At 43.5% G+C, this 25,497-nt stretch overlaps 2 protein-coding genes and 1 non-coding gene across 4 annotated transcripts; 1 reads left to right on the plus strand and 2 right to left on the minus strand.

The window, feature by feature from the left end:
* Nucleotides 1-47: 47 nt before the first annotated feature.
* LOC109871762 (divergent protein kinase domain 1A) lies at nucleotides 48-12,390 on the plus strand. The gene is made up of 6 exons (XM_020462753.2): nucleotides 48-415; nucleotides 525-608; nucleotides 6,741-6,875; nucleotides 8,085-8,192; nucleotides 10,172-10,348; nucleotides 10,563-12,390. Exons 2-6 carry the CDS (start codon nucleotides 555-557, stop codon nucleotides 11,373-11,375), a joined length of 1,287 nt encoding a protein of 428 aa, XP_020318342.1. The 5' UTR covers nucleotides 48-415; nucleotides 525-554; the 3' UTR covers nucleotides 11,376-12,390.
* LOC109871763 (60S ribosomal protein L5-like) lies at nucleotides 12,188-16,709 on the minus strand. Of its 2 annotated transcripts, XM_020462754.2 has the most exons (8): nucleotides 16,585-16,709; nucleotides 16,011-16,080; nucleotides 15,574-15,689; nucleotides 15,331-15,465; nucleotides 14,486-14,688; nucleotides 13,483-13,660; nucleotides 13,050-13,138; nucleotides 12,188-12,789 (listed from the first exon to the last, which is right to left on the minus strand). In XM_020462754.2, the coding sequence occupies exons 1-8, from the start codon at nucleotides 16,585-16,587 to the stop codon at nucleotides 12,687-12,689; spliced, it is 897 nt and encodes a 298-aa protein (XP_020318343.1). In that variant the 5' UTR covers nucleotides 16,588-16,709; the 3' UTR covers nucleotides 12,188-12,686. The 2 variants fall into 2 exon arrangements, with proteins under 2 accessions (XP_020318343.1, XP_031662746.1); XM_031806886.1 differs by having other exon boundaries at nucleotides 12,617-12,789; nucleotides 15,331-15,689; nucleotides 16,585-16,696.
* On the minus strand, nucleotides 13,856-13,979 carry LOC116357855 (small nucleolar RNA SNORA26). The gene has a single exon (XR_004205897.1). It is a non-coding gene; the product is annotated as a small nucleolar RNA SNORA26 (small nucleolar RNA).
* Nucleotides 16,710-25,497: the final 8,788 nt, after the last annotated feature.

Raw genomic sequence — 25,497 nt, forward strand, 5'->3', positions numbered from 1 at the left:
TATTCACCTCTGTTACTATAAGTAGTCCTGTAACGTTGTGTTTTGTTACATTGTGTAACAATGAAAGGCTGAAACCTTGTTGCTTTATATGACTGCGAGCTGCTGTAACAGTTACATGTGATGGCAAATCCAAGCATTCATGAAATTCCGAATTAATGCGAGAGAGGAGTTATAATTTATAAATATATAATGATTTCATAGAAATTCAAATGATTTCATAGGGAAAATTTCATAGGAAATGTGATGGTTATGCATTGCTTGCACGGAGGAGATCAACGCTTTTGCGTCGCCCAAAAAATCGTCCCAGGGCCTTTATTTTCTGTGGTCTTTCTTGTGAGGTGGTGATCAGCAGCTGCACGGACAAGACAGCAGCGATGCGTTCAGAGACAGGCTTTGGCTGTAACTACACGAAAGGGTAACTAAGAATAACTGCAACGGATATATTCAGTGTTAATAGAATCTGCCTCGAACGCATAGGAATGCACTGAAATGCATTCTCCATTTATCTGGATTCTCTTTCGCAGCTCCGCGTATGGAGATGATCTATTTTTGTGATGGCGAGGCGTCTGTTTCCACGTGCCTGGATAAATAAATCGTTCTATTTCCAGGTAACAGTTCTAAACCGTTTTACAATTTTATATTGACTGGGCTCAGTCTACAATTTGTCGAGCAATATTACGCACGCGGGACACAGTGCACCGTCTTAAAATTCTGAAGGGACTCAAATGTTGGTTTTGTAGTAGCCTATGTATGGCCATGTATGCGAGGACAGCCACGAGCTAGACATTTAGAGCCACGAGCTAGACATTTAGAGATGGAAAATACTGTTTTGTTGTAATGCATATTCTTTGCATGCTGCCATGAAGTGCGTCAATTTGGTTTGGAAAAATGGGCTACCCCAAAGAACTGGCAGAAATAAATTATGCCAGACTGTAATATGATGTTTTAGACTATGGCTATAGGCTACACTATAGCTTTATACACTCTTATTGAATGTAGGCTAATTCATTGGCCCAATGTAGTCCTGCGATCCTATTTTCATAATATTGTTTTATATTTCATTACAAATTGGTGATGGCGTAATAACAGGTCACGTCCAACAGTAAGGGGTGGATGTGGGTCACCTTTGTCCCTGCCTGAGGCCACCAGCGGCATATTTGAGATACGTGTATCCAGTGCGACAGCAAGAATAATCCGCTGTGCTGGATAATATGGCTGAACTAAGGGTTTTGGGCACTCGGGGACTGCAATTCCACTACACCATTAAAACGCTTAGTGGGAAGAGGGAGAGAGGGGCCACCCAGTGTGTGTATATGTGTTTCTGTCTATCTGTTAGTTTGTTTTGGGTTGGATAGTATAAAAGTTTATCTCACTTGGATGTGATAGAGTTGCTTGTGTACTCAGGCTTCGCATCACTGCCCTATCACGATGGTTCCCAAGCCATCACTGTGGTAATGTTGACATTGCTCTCAATGTCTGATAGGCTTGCTTTGCTTTTGTTACATATATCATGGAGACTTAGCTAATATGTAACTTTTTCAAGCTCCTGAATACATTTCTGACTACTGGCTGTAGGGGTGTGTTGAGGGCATTCAATAGCACATGATAATATTATATTTCCATGTTTAGCTGTACTTAACAGTTGTTCCACCATCTGCTGAAACACAGCATGTGGTGTATTCAGAGAGGGGAAATGTTCTGAACATTGCAGATATAACCAGAATGAATAGAGCACACACGATTCCCTGTTCAATCTGACAGACAATCATATCTGTTCTACAAAACACATTTCTATCTGAATGTTCTGTAACACTACATCCTCCTGAACAGACCCGTGTTAGAACAAGATTACTACTCTCTGTAGAATGTGGCCTCTTGGCAGGGCGGTCAACAGAATACGCCTGCTACAATGATTAATGATGTGACCATAAATCCAAACAGACTTGACCGGACCAGACACCGGAAATGTAAACGTGGCTCAGCAAATCCATTTATTTATATATATTTCTTCCCATAGAGGCACTTTAGTTGAGCAGTTTCCTTTTGTCTGTACATTCATAGGATTGCAGACACTTTAAATGTAGTATAGCCAGAGAGATTGGAGTATAGCTGTTGTTTTTGCTAGTTTAGATATAAAAGGATCCTTGACTACTTATTAATACAAGTGGGTTGAGAGGTTTACAGAGTACTCAGTCCACCACCTATCTGGCACCAAACCCCTTTTCTGTGTTGCCAGGCTGTCATAGCAACAACGCTATTTGTTGGCAGGCCATGTAAGTTCTTCACAATGCAAAAGGTTGGGCTGCCATAGGCACAGTACTATTTGATTGTGAAGTGAAATACTGTCTGGCATAGGGTCTTTATGACATCTAACAACCTATGTTCTCAGCCACATCAAATTATGTTTCACCCTGTGTGAATTCCTGAGCCCCCCCCCCCCCCCCCCCTCCCATGTTTTCCTGAGGTTAACCCCACTTGCTAGCATCTGGCTAGTTATTTTCCCTCCCATGTTTTCCTGAGGTTAACCCCACTTGCTAGCATCTGGCTAGTTATTTTGAGCAACGCAAGGTTATAAAAAAGTTTATTGACAACACACTAACACAGCAAGGAAATACTGTGTTTACTCAGTAGTTAAGAGTTGCCCTTAAGAAGCAGTTATGAGAGAGAGCAACAGAGAAATAGATAGCAAGGAGCAGTGTGGGAGTGAGCAAGGCCAATAGCAAGTGCTATTATTTCCTTCAGTGTAAAGACAGTCTGTGCTATGTGCAGACTAACCCTCGGCAAAGGAGGTGTTTGAAACAATAAAAGGTGATTTTACTATTTTTACTGACACTGCATTATGAAACATGCGTTAGTGGATGTGACCCGTGGTGACTTAAGTGGCAGGCCTGGCTTATGCAGTGATGCTTTTACTGTAGAGCTAGCCCTGGCCTGGAGTAGGGGGGTGCAGGGTATCATGACAGCCTTTATTGCATAATAGTGTCAGGGAACGTGAAAATGGCATACTGTAGACTCTTAGAAGCAAAGAGCAATGGGCTGTAGGATAAATGTTACTCACACATGACAGCCGCTAACTGTCTATGAGTCAAAGTGCAAACCAACGGCGTGAAGTCTTTTAAACCTATTATTATATCCATTATTGTTGCATAACACGAACACAATTAGCATTTTGGCACCTCATTGACTGCAACTGTTTTACTTATCAGACGGAAGCTAGTAGATGTGCAATTTTGATCTCACCTGTTTCAACTTGTGAGACTGGAGTATTATTACTGCATGCAAACCAAACACATCGATCAACACACACACCCACACACAGCTCCTCATCAAAACACAAGCACAGGTAGAGGTAGTTACTCTCTGACACTCACACAATTACTTTTCAGACATCCTCTGTCTGCCTACAAGCAGTTCTAAAACTCTCTTTGCCTCACTCACCCCTATCTGAGATATCTACTGCAGCCCTCGTCCTCCACATACAACACATGTTCTGCCAGTCACATTTTGTTAAAGGTCCCCAAAGCACACAGATCCCTGGGTCGCTCCTTTTCAGTTCGCTGCATCTAGCGACTGGAATGAGCTGCAACAAACACTCAAACTGGACAGTTTGATCTCAATCTCTTCATTCAAAGACTCAATTATGGACATTCTTACTGACAGTTGTGGCTTCTTTGCGTGATGTATTGTTGTCTCTACCTTCTTGCACTTTGTGCTATTGTCTGTGCCCAATAATGTGTGTACCCTGTTTTGTGCTGCTACCATGTTGTGTTGCTACCATGCTGTGTTGTCATGTGTTGCTGCCATGCTATGTAATTGTCTTAGGTCTCTCTTTATGTAGTAGTGTGGTGTCTCTCTTGTCATGATGTGTTTTGTCCTATATTTGTATTACATTTATTTATATATTTTTAATCCCAGCCTCCGTCCCCGCAGGAGGCCTTTTGCTATTTGGTAGGCCGTCATTGTAAATAAGAATTGCCTAGTTAAAGGTTAAATAAAGTTTTAAAAAGTTATCTTGTCAGATGATATGTGACCTGTGACATAGCCTTTAGCCCAGGGCTTGACTTGGGCAGGAGATCACCGGAGCTGAGTACTGGCACCTCAAATGTTCTTCTGTTTGAGTTCCTGCATCTCCTATAGATTATTACCACAAAAGTATTAAGGAGTTCCTGCACCTCCTATAGATTATTACCACAAAAGTATTAAGGAGTTCCTGCATCTCCTATAGATTATTACCACAAAAGTATTAAGGAGTTCCTGTACCTCCTATAGATTATTACCACAAAAGTATTGAGGAGTTCCTGTACCTCCTATAGATTATTACCACAAAAGTATTAAGGAGTTCCTGCACCTCCTATAGATTATTACCACAAATATATTGAGGAGTTCCTGCACCTCCTATAGATTATTACCACAAAAGTATTGAGGAGTTCCTGCACCTCCTATAGATTATTACCACAAAAGTATTAAGGAGTTCCTGCACCTCCTATAGATTATTACCACAAAAGTATTAAGGAGTTCCTGCACCTCCTATAGATTATTACCACAAATATATTGAGGAGTTCCTGCACCTCCTATAGATTATTACCACAAAAGTATTGAGGAGTTCCTGCACCTCCTATAGATTATTACCACAAAAGTATTGAGGAGTTACTTCACATGAATAGAAACAGTACCTGCACCTATTTCAGTCCAATTCAAGCACTGCTTTAGCCTATTGGTTGTAACTCAATTGATTTTACAACTAGGCCGATGTCTCGAGTCTTCAAACACAGACTCATCATGGAGCCTCATACCTAAGTGACTGCAAGAGCCCTGTATCTTTAAAGTGTGTGTTAGCCCACACACACACACACACAGACACACTACAGGGGTCAGATCAGATAGTGTAGCAGCGTGTGCTCCTCTGGTGCCTTCCGCTAGTGAGGCTTTTGGGAGGGGAATATCTGATCCCTATCTGTTACCACCTTTCTGTGAGGACAACACTGAAAGATGTGGGTCGGGTTCATTGGGGCATAAAGTGGCAAAACAAAATGCAAACGAGCGTTTCTCATACAAGTTCCATTTCCCACCATTTCAGAGGTCCGACCGCTTTCTTCCATTTCGTGTCTGGTGAACACAACTCAGGACTCTCACTCTCTCTCTCTCTCTCTCTCTCTCTCTCTCACACACCTTTAAGCCATAACTCTGTCACTGTTCAAGCTTATGAGGCGATTAGTCCCTGTCGCCTCATAAGGATCTTATTGGTCGCAATTGCCTTTCAGACATGCTCTGATTACAAAATCCACACACTAGCATACCACTTAGTGTGAAGCAATGTATTGTCATGGCAATGGGGCAGCACTTAACGTCAATCCCTGATTGGGTATGCAACATTAGTATGCTAGTATGGACATTTGAACGTAGCCTATGTCTGCATACATGCCACAGCTGAAGTCATAACTCAATTGGTTTACAACTATGTCTCGAGTCTTCTATTACATTAGGACCAATCCAACGCTTAACCCCCGAACTCTGTTGTTTAGTCTCAAAGGGACATTGTTGGGCCACTGTGGTTATGAGATCAATAGCTTGAATGTGTGTGACCCCACCATCACTGTGGAAACTACAATACGGCAGGTAGCCTAGTGGTTAGAGCGTTGGACCAGTAACCGAAAGGTTGCTGGATCGAATCCCCGAGCTGACAAGGTGAAAATCTGTCGTTCTACCCCTGAACAAGGCAGTTAACCCACTGTTCCTAGGCTGTCATTGTAAATAAGAATTGGTTCTTAACTGACTTGCCTAGTTAAATAATGTAATAAAAAAACTGCTGGGCTGTCAGTTGTTGGTCACATGACAGTGTTGATTAGGAAGTATTAATTAGTATACTGCCATTGACCAGGCCGGCCTGATTTTTCCGTCTCATGGCTAAATGAGGCATGTTTTTTATGTTCTCGCTCCATTGTTTTGTACTGTAAGTTGTGTGTGTTATATTTAAAGTCAGTGGTTCCCAACCTTTTCCGGTTACTGTTCCACCAACTGAATTGTGCTCTGCCCGGAGTACCCCCTGATAGGCCAAGTACCCCTGATAGATCAAGTACCCCTGTGGATAGGTCAAGTACCCCTGATAGGCCAAGTACCCCTGTGGATAGGCCAAGGGCCCCTGTGGATAGGCCAAGTACCCCTGTGGATAGGTCAAGTACCTCTGTGGATAGGCCAAGTACCCCTGTGGATAGGTCAAGTACCTCTGTGGATAGGCCAAGTACCCCTGTGGATAGGTCAAGTACCTCTGTGGATAGGCCAAGTACTTCTGTGGATAGGCCAAGTACCCCTGTGGAAAGGCCAAGTACCCCTGTGGATAGGCCAAGTACCCCTGTGGAAAGGCCAAGTACCCCTGTGGATAGGCCAAGTACCTCTGTGGATAGGCCAAGTACCTCTGTGGATAGGCCAAGTATCCCTGGAGTCCTAGTACCCCTGGTTGGGAATCACTGTTATAAATCATAACAGAATAGCTCACCTTAACCAGATCATGAAATTAGTGAAAAATCCATTGTTTCTGATGCATTGACAATCAAATAACATCAACGAACTGAACTTAATATACAAATAGTTATATCACATGGTGTGATGTTTACTATGTAGGGTAGGTGCTCGGCACACTATAATTTCACAACATTACATGGTAGAACTCGTTGACGCATGCTCATGCATTTAAAGGGAATGAAGCAATCAACCAACCGACTTTCTCTGTTTGATCCCTACAGGCTCGTATCTCCTTTGTGCGGGTGAAATACCTGTTCCTCACCTGGCTGACAGTGTTCGTGGGAGGCTGGGTGATCTACGTCCAGTATTCCAACTACACCGAGCTGTGCCGAGGACATGAGTGCAAGAACTCCATAGTGAGTACAGACACATCAGACATATCATATTCATGACCAACTTTCATATTGTTATGCTTGAATTGATAGACAGTCGTTAGGGGAAACAGGAATGACAGGAGGGGTGTGTCAAACAGGCTATGGGACAGATTGGAATGACTACATAATATGGGGGTGGCCGATCTGCGATACTAACTGCTGGACCAGCCAGGTCACGACCCAGTTCTACTGTGATACTGGAACATGTGTCGGTTTCTTAATCCATTCTTTTACTTTTAAATTTGTGTGTATTGTTGTGAATTGTTAGATACTACTGGACTGTTGGAGCTGGGAACACAAGCGTTTCGCTACACACGCAATAACATCTGCTAAATATGTGTTATGTAACTAATCAAATGTGATTAGATTTTTAGTAGTTGTACTAGCAATGCTGTAGTGCAGAGCAGGAATCATTAACTAGACGATTATGTTTTCCTGAGTGGATGGTCAGGGGGCCAGAGCAAATTGACCTCAAGAAGCCCATAATGTTGAACTGAAAAGGCATTTCAAACCTTGCTTACATTTGTATACGATCGCGTTTCTCTTTTATGGGAATACTTTGGAACAGATTTCCAAAATGTAAATAACTTGCACCTGATTTGCTGGTGTTTTTATGGTCTTTTATGTCCAAAAATGTTTTAAAAAAATATATATAATAATAATCATACGCGGGCCAAATTCGGCTTGCGGGCCGCCGGTTGGGGGACCCTTGTAAAGAGCATCACCCATACAATATCACCCATTTTTATACTCCACCGTTTTGACATCATCCATCTCATTCAACCATTAAGGGTTAGAGCACTGAGACTTATGAAGCTTACAGACACAAAGGCTCAAAGACAAGCTATTTGGCATTCGGACCCTTGCTGTTACCAGAACTGCTACCACGAGACTGATTTCATTCGTACTTGGCTAAACACGGCCACCCAGTGTTCATGTAACATGCGAGCGTCAAACAGAGAAAGAAGTTAGTGAAAGGTCTTTGGGGCAGTCTGTGGCAGTTAACTTTCATCTTGCATGAAGTGTTGTTGGTTCTGACCATAGAAATAAAACAACAGCGAGGTCACTAAGATTAAAATCTGTCACAAGTGGTTAAAGCGCTATGGTACTGACTTTGTAATACCTAGCATATTGTTGTATTGAGTAAATAAGTGGAGAGGAAGAGACTAACACCAACCCTCCACTTGTCAGTGTGACAAATACAGGAGGGGCATTATTGACGGCTCGGCCTGCAGCAGTCTGTGTGACAAGGACACCCTCTACCTGGGAAGATGTCTCTCTACCAGCCCCAACCACCAGGTGAGGTAACAGACCCTACCTTTGACCTGCAGGGGTTACTGTAAATCTAATCAAACTTTATTTGCCACATGCGCCGAATACAACAAGTGTAGACTTTACCGTGAAATGCTTTACTTACAATCCCTTAACCAACAGTGCAGTTCAAGAAGGAGAAAATATTTACCAAGTAGACTAAAATAAAAAGTAAGAATAAAAAAGAACACAATAAGTACCGAGTCAGTGTGGAGGTTATATACAGGGGGCACCGGTACAGAGTCAGTGTGGAGGTTATATACAGGGGGCACCGGTACAGAGTCAGTGTGGAGGTTATATACAGGGGGCACCGGTACAGAGTCAGTGTGGAGGTTGTATACAGGGGGCACCGGTACAGAGTCAGTGTGGAGGTTATATACAGGGGGCACCGGTACCGAGTCAGTGTGGAGGTTGTATACAGGGGGCACCGGTACAGAGTCAGTGTGGAGGTTATATACAGGGGGCACCGGTACCGAGTCGGTGTGGAGGTTATATACAGGGGGCACCGGTACCGAGTCGGTGTGGAGGTTATATACAGGGGGCACCGGTACCGAGTCGGTGTGGAGGTTATATACAGGGGGCACCGGTACCGAGTCGGTGTGGAGGTTATATACAGGGGGCACCGGTACCGAGTCAGTGTGGAGGTTATATACAGGGGGCACCGGTACCGAGTCAGTGTGGAGGTTATATACAGGGGGCACCGGTACCGAGTCAGTGTGGAGGTTATATACAGGGGGCACCGGTACCGAGTCAGTGTGGAGGTTATATAGCGCCTTACGGTCGGATACTGAGCAGTTGCCATACCAGGCAGTGATGCAACCGGTCAGGATGCTCTCGATGGTGCAGCTGTAGAACCTTTTGAGGATCTGAGAGCCCATGCCAAATCCTTTCAGTCTCCTGAGGGGAAAACGTTTTTGTTGTGCTCTCTTCACACCTGTCTTGGTATGTTTGGACCATGATAGTTCGTTGGTGATGTGGACACCAAGGAACTTAACTCTCGACCCGCTCCACTACAGCCCCGCTGATGTTAACGGTGGCCTGTTCAGCCTGCCTTTTCCTGTAGTCCACGATCAGCTCCTTAGTCTTGCTCACGTAAAGGGAGAAGTTGTTGTCCGGGCACCACACTGCCAGTTCTCTGACCTCCTCCCTATAGGCTGTCTGTTGTGTTGTCAGAAAACTTAATGATGGTGTTGGAGTCGTGCTTGGCCATGCAGTCATGGGTGAACAGGGAATACAGGATAGGACTAAGTACACACCCCTGAGGGGCCCCAGTGTTAAGGATCAGCGTTGCAGACGTGTTGTTGCCTACTCTTACCACCTGGGGGCCCGTCAGGAAGTCCAGGATCCAGTTGCAGAGGGAGGTGTTTAGTCCCAGGGTCCTTAGCTAAGTGATGAGCTTCATGGGCACTATGGTGTTGAATGCTGACCTGTAGTCGATGAACAGCATTCTCACATAGGTGTTCCTTTTGTCCAGGTGAGAAAGGGCGGAGTGAACATGGCAGTTAACCCACTGTTCCCCGGTAGGCCGTCATTATAAATAAGAATTTGTTCTTAACTGACTTGCCTAGTTAAATAAGTATTTTTTTTATTGAGCCATGTACAAGCTGTTGGTAGCACTGTAGAGCCCTGTACTGTACAAGTAGTCTTGGTTTGTTCTAAGTACAGATCCAGGTTTTGTAAAACCAACCTTGGGACAACCTACTACAACCGGGACCTACAGCCCTAATGTCGACTCAAGAAGGCACTTCAGCAAGTTCCAGTATGTAGCCAATGGTTTTATTGAAGGGTGTGGTGTCTTCAGTAGAAGTTCACTATAGTATTTCCCACGCAGTCAGTCCAGAAGAATAAGTCAGAACCATCGGTTCTTCTTATCGACTGTAGGTGTATAATAATGTCATTCTATAATAATGTAATTCTCCTAACTTGGGTGTGGTTGTCCTTCTCGTTCCCCTTGCCTGGGCCCTCAGGTTTATACAGGTGGTTGGGGTGACGTGGACGGGGTGATCCGCTGCCGGGTGGGGGAGGTGCTGCACCATGAGCTAGGAGAAGAGCCGGAGCCCCGGAGGGAGGCTGCAGTCTTCGACAAACCCACCCGCGGCACGTCTGTGAAGAAGTTCAGAGAGATGGTCTTCAATCACTTCAAGGTTCTGGAACTCCTGCTGCTGTGACTTTAGTATATGCTGTGTCACAATGGCAACAACAGCATAGTATTACAACTATAATTTGTCTTTTGTTGAAAGTCATTTTGTTATTTCACCATCAGTTTTACCAAAATCTCCAGATTGAGCATGAGAACATCACCTTAACTTCTTTCTCTTTTCTTCCTACCTCCGCTTCCCTAACTCCTTCCGTCTAAAGTCAAAGCTGGGCGAGCAGGCCAACCTGGCCAGCCTGGTGACCAAGATCCTCACCGTCGCCGACGGCAACAAGGACGGGCACGTCTCCCTCCCTGAGGCCCGTTCAGCCTGGGCTCTTCTCCAGTTGGATGAGGTGCTGCTGGGCCTGCTCCTCCAGGACCGGGGCCACACCCCTCGGCTGCTGGGCTTCTGTGGGGACCTGTACGTGACCGAGAGGGTCCCCTACGGCCCCCTGTACGGTCTCGGCCTCCCTTGGCCACTTGAGGCCTGGGTCCCCAGTGAGGCCCAACGCAGCATGGACCAGTGGTTCACACCCTCTTGGCCCCGCAAAGCCAAGATCTCCATGGGTCTCCTGGAGCTGGTGGAGGACATCTTCCACGGCAACTACGGCAGCTTCCTCATGTGCGACCTGAGCGCCAACCATTTCGGCTACACGGACCGCCACGACCTCCGCCTCACTGACCCCAGGGCCATCGTCTCTGAGGACGCGTTCCGGCGAACCATGCGCGCGCTGCACTGCGAGAAGGACGACGACTGTGTGCTGGGGCCGGACTGCCGGACATCGTGTGACATGGCCCAGAAACGATGCAGGGAGGAGGTGACCCAGCCCAACCTGGCCAAGGCATGCGGGGCGCTGAGGGACTACCTTCTGAGAGGGGCGCCGTCAGAGCTGAGGGAGGAGTTAGAGAGGCAGCTGTACGCCTGCATGGCCCTCAGAGGCTCGGCGGGACAGATGGACATGGAGCACTCCCTGATTCTGAACAACCTCAAGGCCCTGCTGTGGAGACAGATATCCCACACTAAAGACTCATGATGAGGGGACAACACAACCGAGTCCTCAAATACTTAAAAGGCAAGATTAACCCATTTTGAACATTGTGTTTGTGCATCTGAGTGATGTTCTATCGATTCCAGGGGTCATTTCATGTGTCTGAGCTATTGCTGTTCAAGCAGGCAAGAAATACTAGAACATTCAAAATGGGTGGATCGTTCATTCAAGATGTACTACATTGTTTTATGTTTTCCTGACTCATTGGAAGAATAATAATTATAATTCCTGTTCAGGATGCTGGAAAATAACTGTAGAGCTGCTGTTTACGACAGGGCTCATGTAGTCTTGTTTTCCTCTTGGAAAAAAGATGGAACATTTGTGGTAAGTTATGAACTACACATTGGAAGTAGTACACATTTCGGTTTCTTCAACGTGACCAAGGAATCTATCCGAAGAAACAGTATTATAGAGGTCTATGGTATTGTTCCAATTATCTCCTTTCCAGTGTGCACTTGTTCCCTTCTGATTTGAAAGAAAATGACTGGTATAACAAACATGGTGGAAACTCCCTGTACCTCAACCAATCCAATGCTTTTAGATTTATGGGAAATAGCGGAGTGTACACCTCAGGAGACGTTGGAATGTACCCAGGTGTCGTCCACATCGCTGGACATTTCCACCCTCACTTGTTTAATGGCATTGCTGAATCGGCCTATGAGCCATTATTCTTGGTTTGTGTACCATGTACATTTTCACTTGTAGTTTTCCACTAACCGTGTAGCGTCTCATGAGTACTTGTGTCAAATACAAGAGAACTATAAAACTTGGAATTAGTCAACCACGTATGAAGGAGGTACTGTACATGAACTGCTCGCTTTATTCAACTTCCTGTTTCTAAATTCTTTCAAGCGCAACTTTAAAACGAGAAGGTCACTATCTTTTAAACAGGAAGCCCTGTCCGGTTTCTGAAGCACACAGCTGATTTTGAGAGAACGATGTATGTTTTCTTGAGGTTTGAACCAGCATGATTTTGCACAATAAAACCACATACCACTCACTGTGGTCTCATCTTCATTTCTTTGTCAGCCGAGTTGTGGGTTATCCTGACTGTAGTATGCAGTGACAGTCTGAGGAAATGTAATAACCAATACGTTTCGTCATACCCAATTACTTGTCAAAAAATAAAGTTTTCCATTGGGTCTATCATTCAATCACACCAGAATTTCCCCAAAATGTCTAACACACGACACACTGGCAGTATTTCCATAAAGAGCAAAGTGAAGTCATTTGTAATACATTTATTAAGCCGATGTGCAGTGGTTGTCTTTGGAACAGGCAGTGGTCCCCGTCCCTCTAACCGTCCGCTGCCTCTGCTTCCTGTGCTCGTAGAAAGCTGGCCTTTTTCTGGGCGACGCGGTCCTTTCTCTGTGCCAGCGAGAGTTTGGCGCGGTTCCACCTGCGACAGAAAACAATGCCCCCATTAACCATCAGCACAGTAAACAACAAATGGCAGACCGCTCAAATGTTTTTTAATACTACAAGTGAATATACAGTATACAGGTTGCTTCTCTCAGCCCCGTCTTGAAAGGACAATGGACATCAGCCGTTGCAAATGAAGGACCAACTACATTTTGCTCAGCATACTTTGTATCATCATAAAGAAGCACTACTCCAAAGTGTTCCCAAGCAGAAATCCAGCAACAGTGACAAACCCACCTCTTCTTTTTGACATCTTTTTTGGGTTTCTTTTCGTGGACTGGGTTCTCTCTGATGGCGGTGTGTGCTTTCTTGTACATCTCCTCTACCTGAAAGAATGACACATTGTTTAGACAGAGTTAGGGTAGCGGTTTCGGGACGAGAGTCACAAAACACAGACAAATAACCTTTCGGCACTGGTAATTAATCTCGCTTCTCTCAGCCCCGTCTTGAAAGAACAAAAAAACATCAGCTGTCGCAATTGAAGGACCAACTACATATTGCTCAGAGATCTTGGAATCATCCTCAAGAAGCAGCAAATTTACACAGCAAACTGTGTGAGAAAGGAGTTGCCAAAACAACTGATATCCTCACACACCAGGAGTAACTACCATCAGTCTGGCAGCATTACACTTCTAATATCTAATTCAGTGGGATGTGCAAACGGACTTACTGTGTCTGGCGTGACTCCGTTCTTTATGAAGCGCGAGAACTGTTTCTTGTAGGCGTCTTCGTCCTCCTCCATCAGGTAGCTCATGTAGTCCGACACGTTCATGCCCATTATGTGTTTGCGATGCATCTCTGTGTTGAACTCTTTGCTCTCCACGTCGTAGCCAGGGAATCGTTTTGTGCTGAGGAGAAGAGGATGGTGATGTGGTACAACACTGGATTACTTGGGTTGATTTAATGACTTTGAATCGTCAAATAAAACAAGTTTTTCCAGAATCACATTGTATAATGACACAGGCCATGTCTTATTACAGGGCCGATGGTCTGGTCTTGATCATTCATCACACAAACAAATCCACGGCGAAGAGACATGGACACATTGTATCTCCCGACAGGATCCGCAGTGAGGTGTTCAGCCTTCACTACAGGTTTATGAGAGAACTATCATCCTCTACCCCTCTGTGTTGATCATATAGGACACTTCAAGTCTTAGATGGGCAAAAAAGGGGATACATATTCAGCTTTATGCTGCACTTAAAGGGATAGTTAGTGATTTTGATCATGAAGTCATTAATCTACTCCCACCAGAGTCCAACGAACTCATGATACCATTTTGACATCTCTGCATCCAGTATCAAGGAAGTTAAGAGTTAGTTTTGCAGACTAATGCTAACCAGTGTTAGTTAGCACAATGACTGGTGGTCTCAGGAACAGCTGTTCCCATAGACTTCGTCATTGCGCTAACGCTAATTAAAAACTTCCTCCATGCATACATCGATCCAACTGGCCCAATGCTCTAACCACTAGGCTACCTGCCGCCTCTAAAGTGCACACCCACTTAAATATTTTGCTTTTTGACTTGGAATTTTAATTTAGGAGCACCAGTGCGCCTAGAAAAATTAAGGATTCTAGTTTTAATATCTCAGACAAAAAGACAAATGATATCCACGAGTTCATCTGACTGGTGGGGTAGATAAAGAACTTAAATGCCAAAATCTCAAACTAACCTGTGAGGAATTGAGAGCCCACCGTCGACAGCACCCTTTAGTGCTCCGAACACCTTGTTTCCTGTGGACGTCCTGGCGAGCCCGGCGTCTAGGAAACACGTGAAGGCCCCCGGCTGGCCGTCTATACTCTCCACGTTGAACTCGTCTCCAGTCACCTCCACCTGGCCCTCATACACCTGATCCAGGCCGAACTTGTTCAGCAGCTGAGGAGACAAAGATGTTTCATTAGAGAAATATAGTAAAAAATTTAGCAGCAACCCCAGTTGACAATTCATATCGTCTAATGAATAGAATCTAGATAACTGAAAATTCATTGCATTAACTGTGCTGCTGGATATCAGACTCAGTTAAGGAATATCCCCACACCAGCTTACACACCCCCACAAAATCAAAGAGTTCAGAGTATTAGGAAAAAAATAAGCATTTGCTAGCATCAAATCTATACACAAAGTCCACAAAGCCCAGGTCTGTCTTGCTTTGTCAGCACAATGATACTGGTTCTGGCTCTGGTGGAAGGGTTTAGTCAAAAGCCCCCAAACCCAACATCAGCAACAATTCCTCTCCCTTCATTTAAAAAAAGTATCCTTTGCCAGTGCAGAGCTGCAGATGACTGGCTACACAGGTGCCATCAACACCCTGACATACAACTTCACTCAAGGGGAAGTCATGCCTGTTGAATCAGTGATGTCAACAATCTACCTCATGAAAACAGAAAAATGAACTGAGAAAAAGTAGAAAATCTTAGCACGAGTGTGCACGCTTGCGCATATGTGGCCATCTCTATGGGATTGTACAAGGACATGTGTAAGCATGTCATAGGGTGTGTGTGTGTGTGCTACCCTTACCCTGCGGGCCAGCAGAAGGCCTGTGCAGTAGGCTGCAGCGTAATTTGTCAGTCCCACGGTGATACCATATTTGAGCAGCTCATGGGAATAGGCAGCAGCGACAATCTGGTCTCCCTCGATCTTGGCGTAGGCAATCTGAAGCAATTGACAAAAGTGGTGAGGGCCAGGATGTTTTTTTTTTACAAATCTAAATAGTTGTTGAAATCCCACCAAGTCTGCACGCAACAGCCCACCAGCAATCACCTGGCAACAGATATCTCTGTTGGAGAACCTCACAATCATCCTGTATTTGGGTGTGTTGTACTTGTTCTTGTCTTGGATGACCAGGCGCTTACGGGCAAAGTAGTCAGTCTTACCCTCTGTCAAAGACAAATCACACCAAACACACAACTGGTTAGTATGCCAGCATTAGCCAAGAGGACATTGACAATTACAAGACTAACTTGCTTCTCTCAGCCCCGTCTTGAAAGAACAAAAAAACATCAGCCGTCGCAAATGAAGGACCAACTACATATTGCTCAGAGATCTTGGAATCATCATTAAGAAGCAGCGAATTTAACGCACAAGTTGACTGGTTAGTATTCACCATTAAAATATGCCAATTAAACACTGTTTTAAAGTCTATTGAGTCCGTGGTTCGTAAATGTGCATTACATAAACAAAATGGTATGATTATTCACCTCGCCTTCTCCTGAATTTCACCTGGTATCTCTTGAAGTACGCCTTACTTTTCACTACTTTCACGAAGCCCTGTGGAGAGGAGAGGTGAGACAGCTGCCATTGCATATTTCTGGTGACATGGGTGTCACTCACCTAACGTGCAATACATATTACTGCAGTGTACGTTCTCCATGGACCAGCTAGCTGTTGAAACACTTTTCTTCAGACTGGTCGCCAATTTGCAAACTTAACTTGCTGGGTAACGTTAGGACTTTCAAGCAAGAGTATCGACTGACGACTTCTTCACACAATGACCAGTTTCATTCGCATGGAAGATAAGCAGGCCGATATATTAACAACAAACACGTTATGCAATTGGCATGACATTATTTATTACTAGGAAATGTCAAAGTAAGGCCTTTGAGCGCCATATCACCACGCTGGAACCTAGCATTCAGCTGACCGGTGAAAGTTTATATCACAAATCCAACGTCATCCATTTCAAAAGAAACAAACACCAAACATAGAAATGCACAAGACAAGTAATAGCATAACATGTTTAATGTTGACAGTATATGACGACAGTATATTTACCATTTTTGCAGTTTTTCCAACTTCTCAGTTGACAGCCTTTTCCAGAGAGCTGGTCAAATATGCTGACGTTGAAGACAGGATATGTGTTCTTGTGAATAGAAACTGTAATGCACGCCACCTAGTGGATTGGAGGACAAATTGTATGAATATTAACAAAAAAAATAAAATGAATCTCAAATCGCTAGCCTCGGCTTCAGGTGAATGACTGGGCAGAGGCTACAATATTAGTAATAAATAAGTATATAATATTAGTAATAAATAAACCATCACAGATAAACCATCACAGAGTTTCAAGTTTTTATGTCAAATGTAACCTTTATTTAACTAGGCAAGTCAGTTAGAACACATTCTTATTTACAATGACGGCCTACACCGGCCAAAACAAGTGCACAGGTACAGTGAAATGCCTTTCTTGCGAGCGCCAAACCCAACAATGCAGTAATCAATATCAATGTAGCACTAAAAATAAAAAGGTAGAATAACAGGTAGTATTAAAACACACCAGAAATAGAAATAAGAAACAAAGGGTCATTGTCCTGGCTGACATTTACCAAAACACCAGCAGAGGGCAGCAGCAACCCATTCCAGTGGACAGTAGCCCAGCCCTGCAGTATGTGATCTCGGAATGAGGCATTTGGGTTCGTGGCGCCTTAATTGGGGAGGACAGGCTAGTGGTAATGACTGGAGCGGAGTAGGTGGAATGGTATCAAATACATCAAACATACAGAGGGCATTCGCTAATTTCCAGCCATTATTATGAGCCGTCCTCTCCTCAGCAGCCTCCACTGCTCACTACTTATGCTAGGCACGGCATTCCTGAAAGTCCAATAACTTATGCTAGGCACGGCATTCCTGAAAGTCCAATAACTTATGCTAGGCACGGCATTCCTGAAAGTCCAATAACAGTGTTTAAAAAGGATGTAGCTGTGCATCAGAGAGGACTGGTGAGAGGAGCAATAGGAGGATGGTCTCATTGTAATGACTGGAATGGAATCCATAAAACGGTATCAAACACATTGAACATATGGAAACCACATGTTTGACTCCATTCCATTCATTCCACTCCAGCCATTACAATGAGCCTGTCCTCCTATAGCTCCTCCCACCAGCCTCCTCTACTACACAGTGGTATTCAACGAAGTCCGAAGCCTGCTGGTTTTCTAATGTACCTGACAAGTAATTGCACCCACTGGTGAACCAGGTTCCCTCCTTTATTAGAGGGGAACAATGAAAAAAGAGCAGTGGAAGTGCTTCAAGGTCATGAGTTGAATTTGAGAGGCCAATAGCCTATATACTTTGTACTGTTTCAAAGGAGAGTACTTCTTCCTTTTTTGGATAGGTATAGATTAGATCAAGATGGGGAGACAGAGTTACTGGTCATAGAGCAGGTTTCAAACCCATGCCCAAAGGGGCTATGTGTAGACCCAACTTGGCAGCACTACCACCAGACCAGACTGCCACTGCTTTATTGTAGTTGTTTATGCTGCCTTCTGAAATGAATTCATTCATATTTTGTAAAAAATACAAAATAAAGTAATCTGTTGTTAATGGCATTTTTAAATAGACTGACTATAAGCCATCTGAATTGAATAGGATGTTGTGATATTAATCACAACCTCATGCTCCTTTGTAAACTGCATTGTGAAACATCATGACTCATGAAAAGTGGGATTTTTTAGAACTAACCCAAGATAGACCCCAACCTGTAGTGGGCAGAACAACCAAGGTGGTGGCCAAAGCCAAGCATGAGTTAGCGAGAGCCTATTGGCACATTCTAGCGTGTACAGTATTAGCATATTTCCATATTTGCATATTGGTCACAAGCATTTCGCTACACTTGCAATAACATCTGCTAACCATGTGTATTTGACCAATAACATTTGATTTAATTGTATTTCATTAGGGAACGCCAACTCTGTGAAGTGTGAGTGTGCAATAACTCAATTCACCCTTGCACTCCTTCTAAAAAACACATTTTTTAAAAAACTTTGGCAAAGGGTAAAGTCTACAAACTTAGTCCACTCTGTTTGCAACATATTCTAGTTTGGGAAAAAGAAAACTGAGATCAAATGTTTCATCGATGAGAAAATTAGCAGAATGTAGTACAAAATAAATCTCGCCCCATCTTCTCCCACTGTCGGCCACTGGGCTTCCTCTCATGGCCATATTTGGTAGTGAGTGAAAACTCCAACCGGATCCTTCACATTTAATAATTCGGTGAAAAATCTGCTTCATTGTTCTATCTGTGACTGAACTAGCTGGCTAGCTGAATTATGCTAGATTTCATCCTCATTGAGCCCGCCAGTTTGTAGTCTGGCAACTGAACACTGAACCACTGCTCCATTTGGTTGCCCATCAGTATCTGCTCTGCTGTCCTAGAGAGCGATGGCAGGGACAGCCACGGTATCTGCTCTGCTGTCCTAGAGAGCGATGGCAGGGACAGCCACGGTATCTGCTCTGCTGTCCTAGAGAGCGATGGCAGGGACAGCCACGGTATCTGCTCTGCTGTCCTAGAGAGCGATGGCAGGGACAGAAAGAAAGAAAGATAGATAAGATAAAATATAAAACATTTAGATTTCTTCATCGCACTATGAGTTTGTTCAAATTTAGCCCTATCTGTAGATCACTCAACCCTTAAAAAGGAACCAATGTCTTCTCCTTTTCTGGATAAAATGACTGATAAGATCTTTCTCTCTCACTCTCAGTGAGAACATCACTGCTGTCATTCAGTCACATTGGGTCCTAGTGAACAGGTCACTGTCATTCTCAAGCTCTGTTCTGTAGAATTGGTTTCGCAAGAGAGAGCAACTGTGAAAGGAGAGCCGGACTACCCCATTTGGGGCCCCAGGGGACCAACCTTTTTTGGGGGGTGAAAACAGATAATTTCATGCATTTCAACAAATTGTGTGTTGAATTTTTTTTTTTGAATGCTATTCTACACATTTTTGTCATGAGGCTATGAGGAAATGTACAGTTTTAAAGCTAATTTCCTGCAATTCTATACTTTTTGCAATGGGTCAGAGAGAAAGAATGTGCTGTTTTATAGCTTATCTCATGATATTGTTCACATTTTCTGCTATTCTACACATTTTTCCATTAGACTGAGTGATAATTGAATAGTTTTAAAGCAAATTTTCTTGTAATTCTAAAGATTTTGCTATCCTATGGTATCTGGGGGTCCCCAACCTCAAAAATATTTTGGTTGGTAGCCCCCTTGAAGGTCGGGGGCCCTGGGGCACGTGCCCTGAGTGCCCATCCAGTACAGTCCAGTCATCTTGTAGTGCCTGTAATAGGCCTAGGTGGTTGAGTGAGAAGCCACCCATGGTTGACTGGTGCTGCAGCAGAACAGACATATCTTGCATAGGATGACTGTGGATGCAGAACGTCAATTCAGTGGAGTCACGGTATCTGCTCTGCTGTCCTGGAGAGCGATGGTAGGGACAGCCACGGTATCTGCTCTGCTGTCCTGGAGAGCGATGGCAGGGACAGCCACGGTATCTGCTCTGCTGTCCTGGAGAGCGATGGCAGGGACAGCCACGGTATCTGCTCTGCTGTCCTAGAGAGCGGTGGCAGGGACAGCCACGGTATCTGCTCTGCTGTCCTAGAGAGCGATGGTAGGGACAGCCACGGTATCTGCTCTGCTGTCCTAGAGAGCGATGGTAGGGACAGCCACGGTATCTGCTCTGCTGTCCTGGAGAGCGATGGCAGGGACAGCCACGGTATCTGCTCTGCTGTCCTAGAGAGTGATGGCAGGGACAGCCACGTTATCTGCTCTGCTGTCCTGGAGAGCGATGGTAGGGACAGCCACGGTATCTGCTCTGCTGTCCTGGAGAGCGATGGCAGGGACAGCCACGGTATCTGCTCTGCTGTCCTGGAGAGCGATGGCAGGGACAGCCACGGTATCTGCTCTGCTGTCCTGGAGACCGATGGCAGGGACAGCCACGGTATCTGCTCTGCTGTCCTGGAGACCGATGGCAGGGACAACCACGGTATCTGCTCTGCTGTGCTAGAGACCGATGGCAGGGACAGCCACACCCAGTTAAGTAAGCAAGGGTAAATTCTAACTCTATAAGAAATTAGTTAACTATTGAAATGCAGTTTAAAAATGGCCACATTGCAATACCCATACTAAGTATACCACTTAGAATGCATGTTCAATACATTGCTTCATACTAAATGGTATGCTAGTGTGAATATATTGGGACAGAGTCTCCCTTGACATTGAAGCAGCCATGACCAGTCTGCTGATCCAGCTCTTCCCTGGTAGGGCTGGTGGTGATGAGTAGAGACCATTGACGTATATGTGGTAACCTCACCCAATGAGCACTCTGCTTTGATTATTCAACCTAGTTCATACAGCAGTCAAGCCTTGGGAAGGTCCTGACTCACAGGGGTCAACTATAGGACAGGGTGCTTGAAATGTTTATGTTAAACATCACTATTGTGTGTGTACCTCACTCGCAAGGTGAAATATTGATGACTCTTTGAAAAATCCAAACAAATGTTATTACCATACATATTGAAGTTGTCTATCATTCATTGTTTATTAAATTATGTTAAAATCACATTACCCGTCCTCCTAAAATTGAAACTTTTCCCACCTCCTTGTCTTTGTTTGTGAAACGGACTTTGAGATAAGATCCAAAAGGTCGACAGTTCATTTGAAGAACATTGAAAACGTTTTAGAACGCATTCTGATTAGCCAAATTATGTTCTCTTCGCACTATATTACAAACTTTACAGTGTTTCTCATTTATAATTATATATATAGAGAGAGATAACAGTACAGTAGCACATCAATGACGGATAAACTATTAAATAACGTTTCCCAGAGTTTGATATGTCCGTTCAAGTACATAACAAACAACTGCCTAGCCGGTCGACTCAAACCCCGGTCTCAGGATATAGAAAGATAAAACATTTAGATTTCTTCATCGCACTATGAGTTTGTTCAAATTTAGGCTTATCTGTAGATCACTCAACCCTTAAAAAGGAACCAATGTCTTCTCCTTTTCTGGATAAAATGACTGATAAGATCTTTCTCTCTCACTCTCAGTGAGAACATCACTGCTGTCATTCAGTCACATTGGGTCCTAGTGAACAGGTCACTGCCATTCTCAAGCTCTGTTCTGCAGAACTGGTTTCGCAAGAGAGAGCAACTGTGACAGGAGAGCCGGACTACCCCATTTGGGGCCCCAGGGGACCAACCTTTTTTGGGGGGTGAAAACAGATAACTTCATGCATTTCAACAAATTGTGTGTTGAAAAAATGTTTTAGAATGCTATTCTACACATTTTGTCAAGAGGCTATGAGAAAATGTACAGTTTTAAAGCTAATTTCCTGCAATTCTATACTTTTTGCAATGGGTTAGAGAGAAAGAATGTGCTGTTTTATAGCTTATCTCATGATATTGTTCACATTTCCTGCTATTCTACACATTTTTCCATGAGACTGAGTGATAATTGAATAGTTTTAAAGCTAATTTTCTTGTAATTCTAAAGATTTTGCTATCCTATGGTATCTGGGGGTCCCCAACCTCAAAAATATTTCGGTTGGCAGCCCCCTTGAAGGTCGAGGGCCCTGAGGCACGTGCCCTGAGTGCCCATCCAGTACAGTCCAGTCATCTTGTAGTGCCTGTAATAGGCCTAGGTGGTTGAGTGAGAAGCCGCCCATGGTTGACTGGTGCTGCAGCAGAACAGACATATCTTGCATAGGATGACTGTGGATGCAGAACGTCAATTCAGTGAAGTCCTAGTTTTTTTCCATTCAACACAAAAGTGGTTTTAAGCCCTAATTACAATAAAGGCCTACATAAAACCACATTTGTGTCAGTACCTACTATGGGCTGTCTGGCTCGGAAAAGGCAAATTTGTCCAAAGCTTACTCATTACGATAGATTACCCTACAAGGAATAAGTAAATTACATGCCAAATATATAGCGGAAATAGTGGAGATGGCGCTGAGATCTAGCAACTCCTGTTTGAAAAAGTGTTTTGTGCTCAGTCAGCTATGTGACACTTTGACCAGACTTCTCACACCTTATTCAGAGAAGCAGACAGAGTTTATTTTCAGAAGAAAATTTCTCTGCCAAAACTAGGTCTGCAAAGCTACTGGTAATTTACCAAAGATAACTGATCTACCAAAGATAATCTTCTGTAATTTTGGTAATTAGCAGGTAATCTATAGCAATATATGGTAACTTTGGTAATTTATACTTGAATAACCTTTAAATATATTAATGTAGAGTATTATCTTTTTAAATATCTGTGTCTACTTTCTAGTGGATAGGGAAAGGGAAAGTGGGATACCTAGTCAGTTGTCCAACTGAATGTATTCAACTGAAATGTGTCTTCTGCATTTAACCCAACCACTCTGAATCAGGGAGGTGCGGGGGGCTGCCTTAATCGACATCCACGTCTTCATGGACAGGTTAGACAGGTTAGACTATTTGGCCTAATTAATAAATAAAAAAATCTAATCAACAATGGCATTATTTTCCATTAACTCTGAAACTCTTCCAACTATTAACTTTTTTTCACAGCTGCCACCAGTTTGACACCAAAACATTTACATTAAAGACATTTTAACAAAGTGAAATAAATACAAGTGTGTAAAACATCTTTTAAGGATATTTCATGCTGAAACACTTCTATTAAGCATTAGTGGTATACACTAAGTTGATGGTTTATGCAGGGCCTTCAGAAAGTATTCACACCCCTTGACTTTTTCCACATTTTGTTGTCTTACAGCCTGAATTTAAATTGAGATTTGGTGTCACTGGCCTACAAACAATACCCCATAATGTCAAAGTGGAATTATGTTTGTAGAAATATTTACAAATTCATTAAAAATGAAAAGCTGAAATGACTTGAGTCAATAAGTATTCAGCCCTTTCATTATGGCAAGACTAAATAAGTCATCGTAAATAAGAATTTGTTCTTCACTGTCTTGCCTAGTTAAATAAAGGTTACCTTTAAAAAATGTAAAAGTTCAGAAGTCAATATTTGCTTAATGAGTCACATAATAAGTGTTTAACATGATTTTTCAATGACTACCTCATCTCTGTACCCCACACATAAGGTCCCTCAGTCGAGCAGTGAATTCCAAACACAGATTCAACCACAAAGACCAGGGCGGTTTTCCAATGTCTCACAAAGAAGGGCACCTATTGGTAGATGGGTAAAAAAACAGACATTGAATAACCGTTTGAGCATGGTGAAGTTATTAATTACACTTTGGATGGTGTATCAATACACCCAGTCACTATAAAGATACAGGCGTCCTTCCTAACTCAGGAAGGAAACCGCTCAGGGGTTTCACAATGAAGCCAATGGTGACTAAAACAGATAAAGACCTTAATGGCTTTGAGGATGGATCAACAACATTGGAGTTACTCCACAATGCTAACTTAAATGACAGTGAAAAAGGTGAAAATAAGGAAGCCTGTACACAATACAAATATTCCAAAACATGCATCCTGTTTGCAATGAGGCACTAAAGTAAAACTACAAAACATGTGGCAAATAAATCAACTTAATATCCTTAATATCTTATTTTGTCCAAACAAGTCAAACATCTTATCAATATCAACAATGAGCTCTGAAGCAGTCCTTTTAGGAATATTTAACAAGGGAGATTAAAACTACCAATGTACTGAGAAGACAGTAACCAGTGGCTACCAGGAAGACTTCAATGTTACTATGAATCATAGCCCTTCAACACAGAGCTGTAAATCAATAACCTATCAATAAGCTCTTTGCACTGAATGCAGTCAAGTGTATCAGAAAACCACACGACACGGAGAGCGTGGTTGTGAACCCTGACCTCTCAGCAACAAACTCCAACATGCTCCTAAAGAGGGGCACAATAACCAGGAAGCTCTGAGTAGATTTCCACACGTCTGTTTCCATGAGATTCCTAGTATTTGCCCACTTTGGATGATTTACAACCAGAAATTGGCCTGGCGGCTTGCTAACAAGGGGTCTTGTTGATCAGATTGATGAGGTACTCCTTTTCTGAGGAGGTGATTTGTAACCTGTTTATAGCATCCAGCAAGTCCAGGAGAGAGTGTTTTCAAAAACTTAATTATTGACAAAATCATGCCAATATATAGACAAATAGGCCTACAGTCTGTAGCTGTATATCGTTTACCTTTCTGTGCAGTTTAAGGAAAATGCACATTCAAGTTGCTGTTTGGTCCACTTTCTTGACCTTCGTAATTCATAATCTTATATAACATACAATACAGGGGAACCCAAACGAAAGAAGAAGCATGCATGACTCATTGATGGAGAAACTGTAAAGGTACACACTGATTTGAAGAAGAAATCTTATGATCATACACTCTTAGAAAAAAAGGTGCTACCTGGAACATAAAAAAGGCTATTTGGCTGTCCCCATAGGAGAAACCTTTGAGGAACCATTTTTGGTTCCAGGTAGAACGCGGTCCACAGAGGGTTCAACATGGAAACCAAAAGGTGTTCTCCTATGGGTACAGCCGAAGAACCCTTTAGGAACACTTTTTTCTAAGAGTGTAGGACAGTTGGAAAAGAAATGAGACATAGTGTGGACAGAAGGGGACTATAGGGTTTTCTTCCTCACAACCACTGATTTACTAGTTCAGATGACAAGATTTGAAGGGAGAACAAGATGCTATCCCTCTGAGAGAAGAACTGTCTTGTGGTTTTGTTTCGACTGCGACACAGTAAATCATGCATTGTGTTCTCGATTGCAGCCCTATCTGGAGGGAGCAGTTGGCAGCTGGGGGTTCAGTCAGATTTGGCTTGTTGTTCCCATTGGGCTGTGGTTGAATGAGGGGAGGCAGTGGGTGAAGTTAAAGTAAGGTTTGTGTGTGCGTGTCCATGTGTTTTTTTCCTAAGCTGTGTGTTTGTGTGTGTGTGTGTGTGTGTGTGT

Source organism: Oncorhynchus kisutch, linkage group LG27, assembly GCF_002021735.2.
Source record: "Oncorhynchus kisutch isolate 150728-3 linkage group LG27, Okis_V2, whole genome shotgun sequence".
NCBI lineage: Eukaryota > Metazoa > Chordata > Actinopteri > Salmoniformes > Salmonidae > Oncorhynchus > Oncorhynchus kisutch.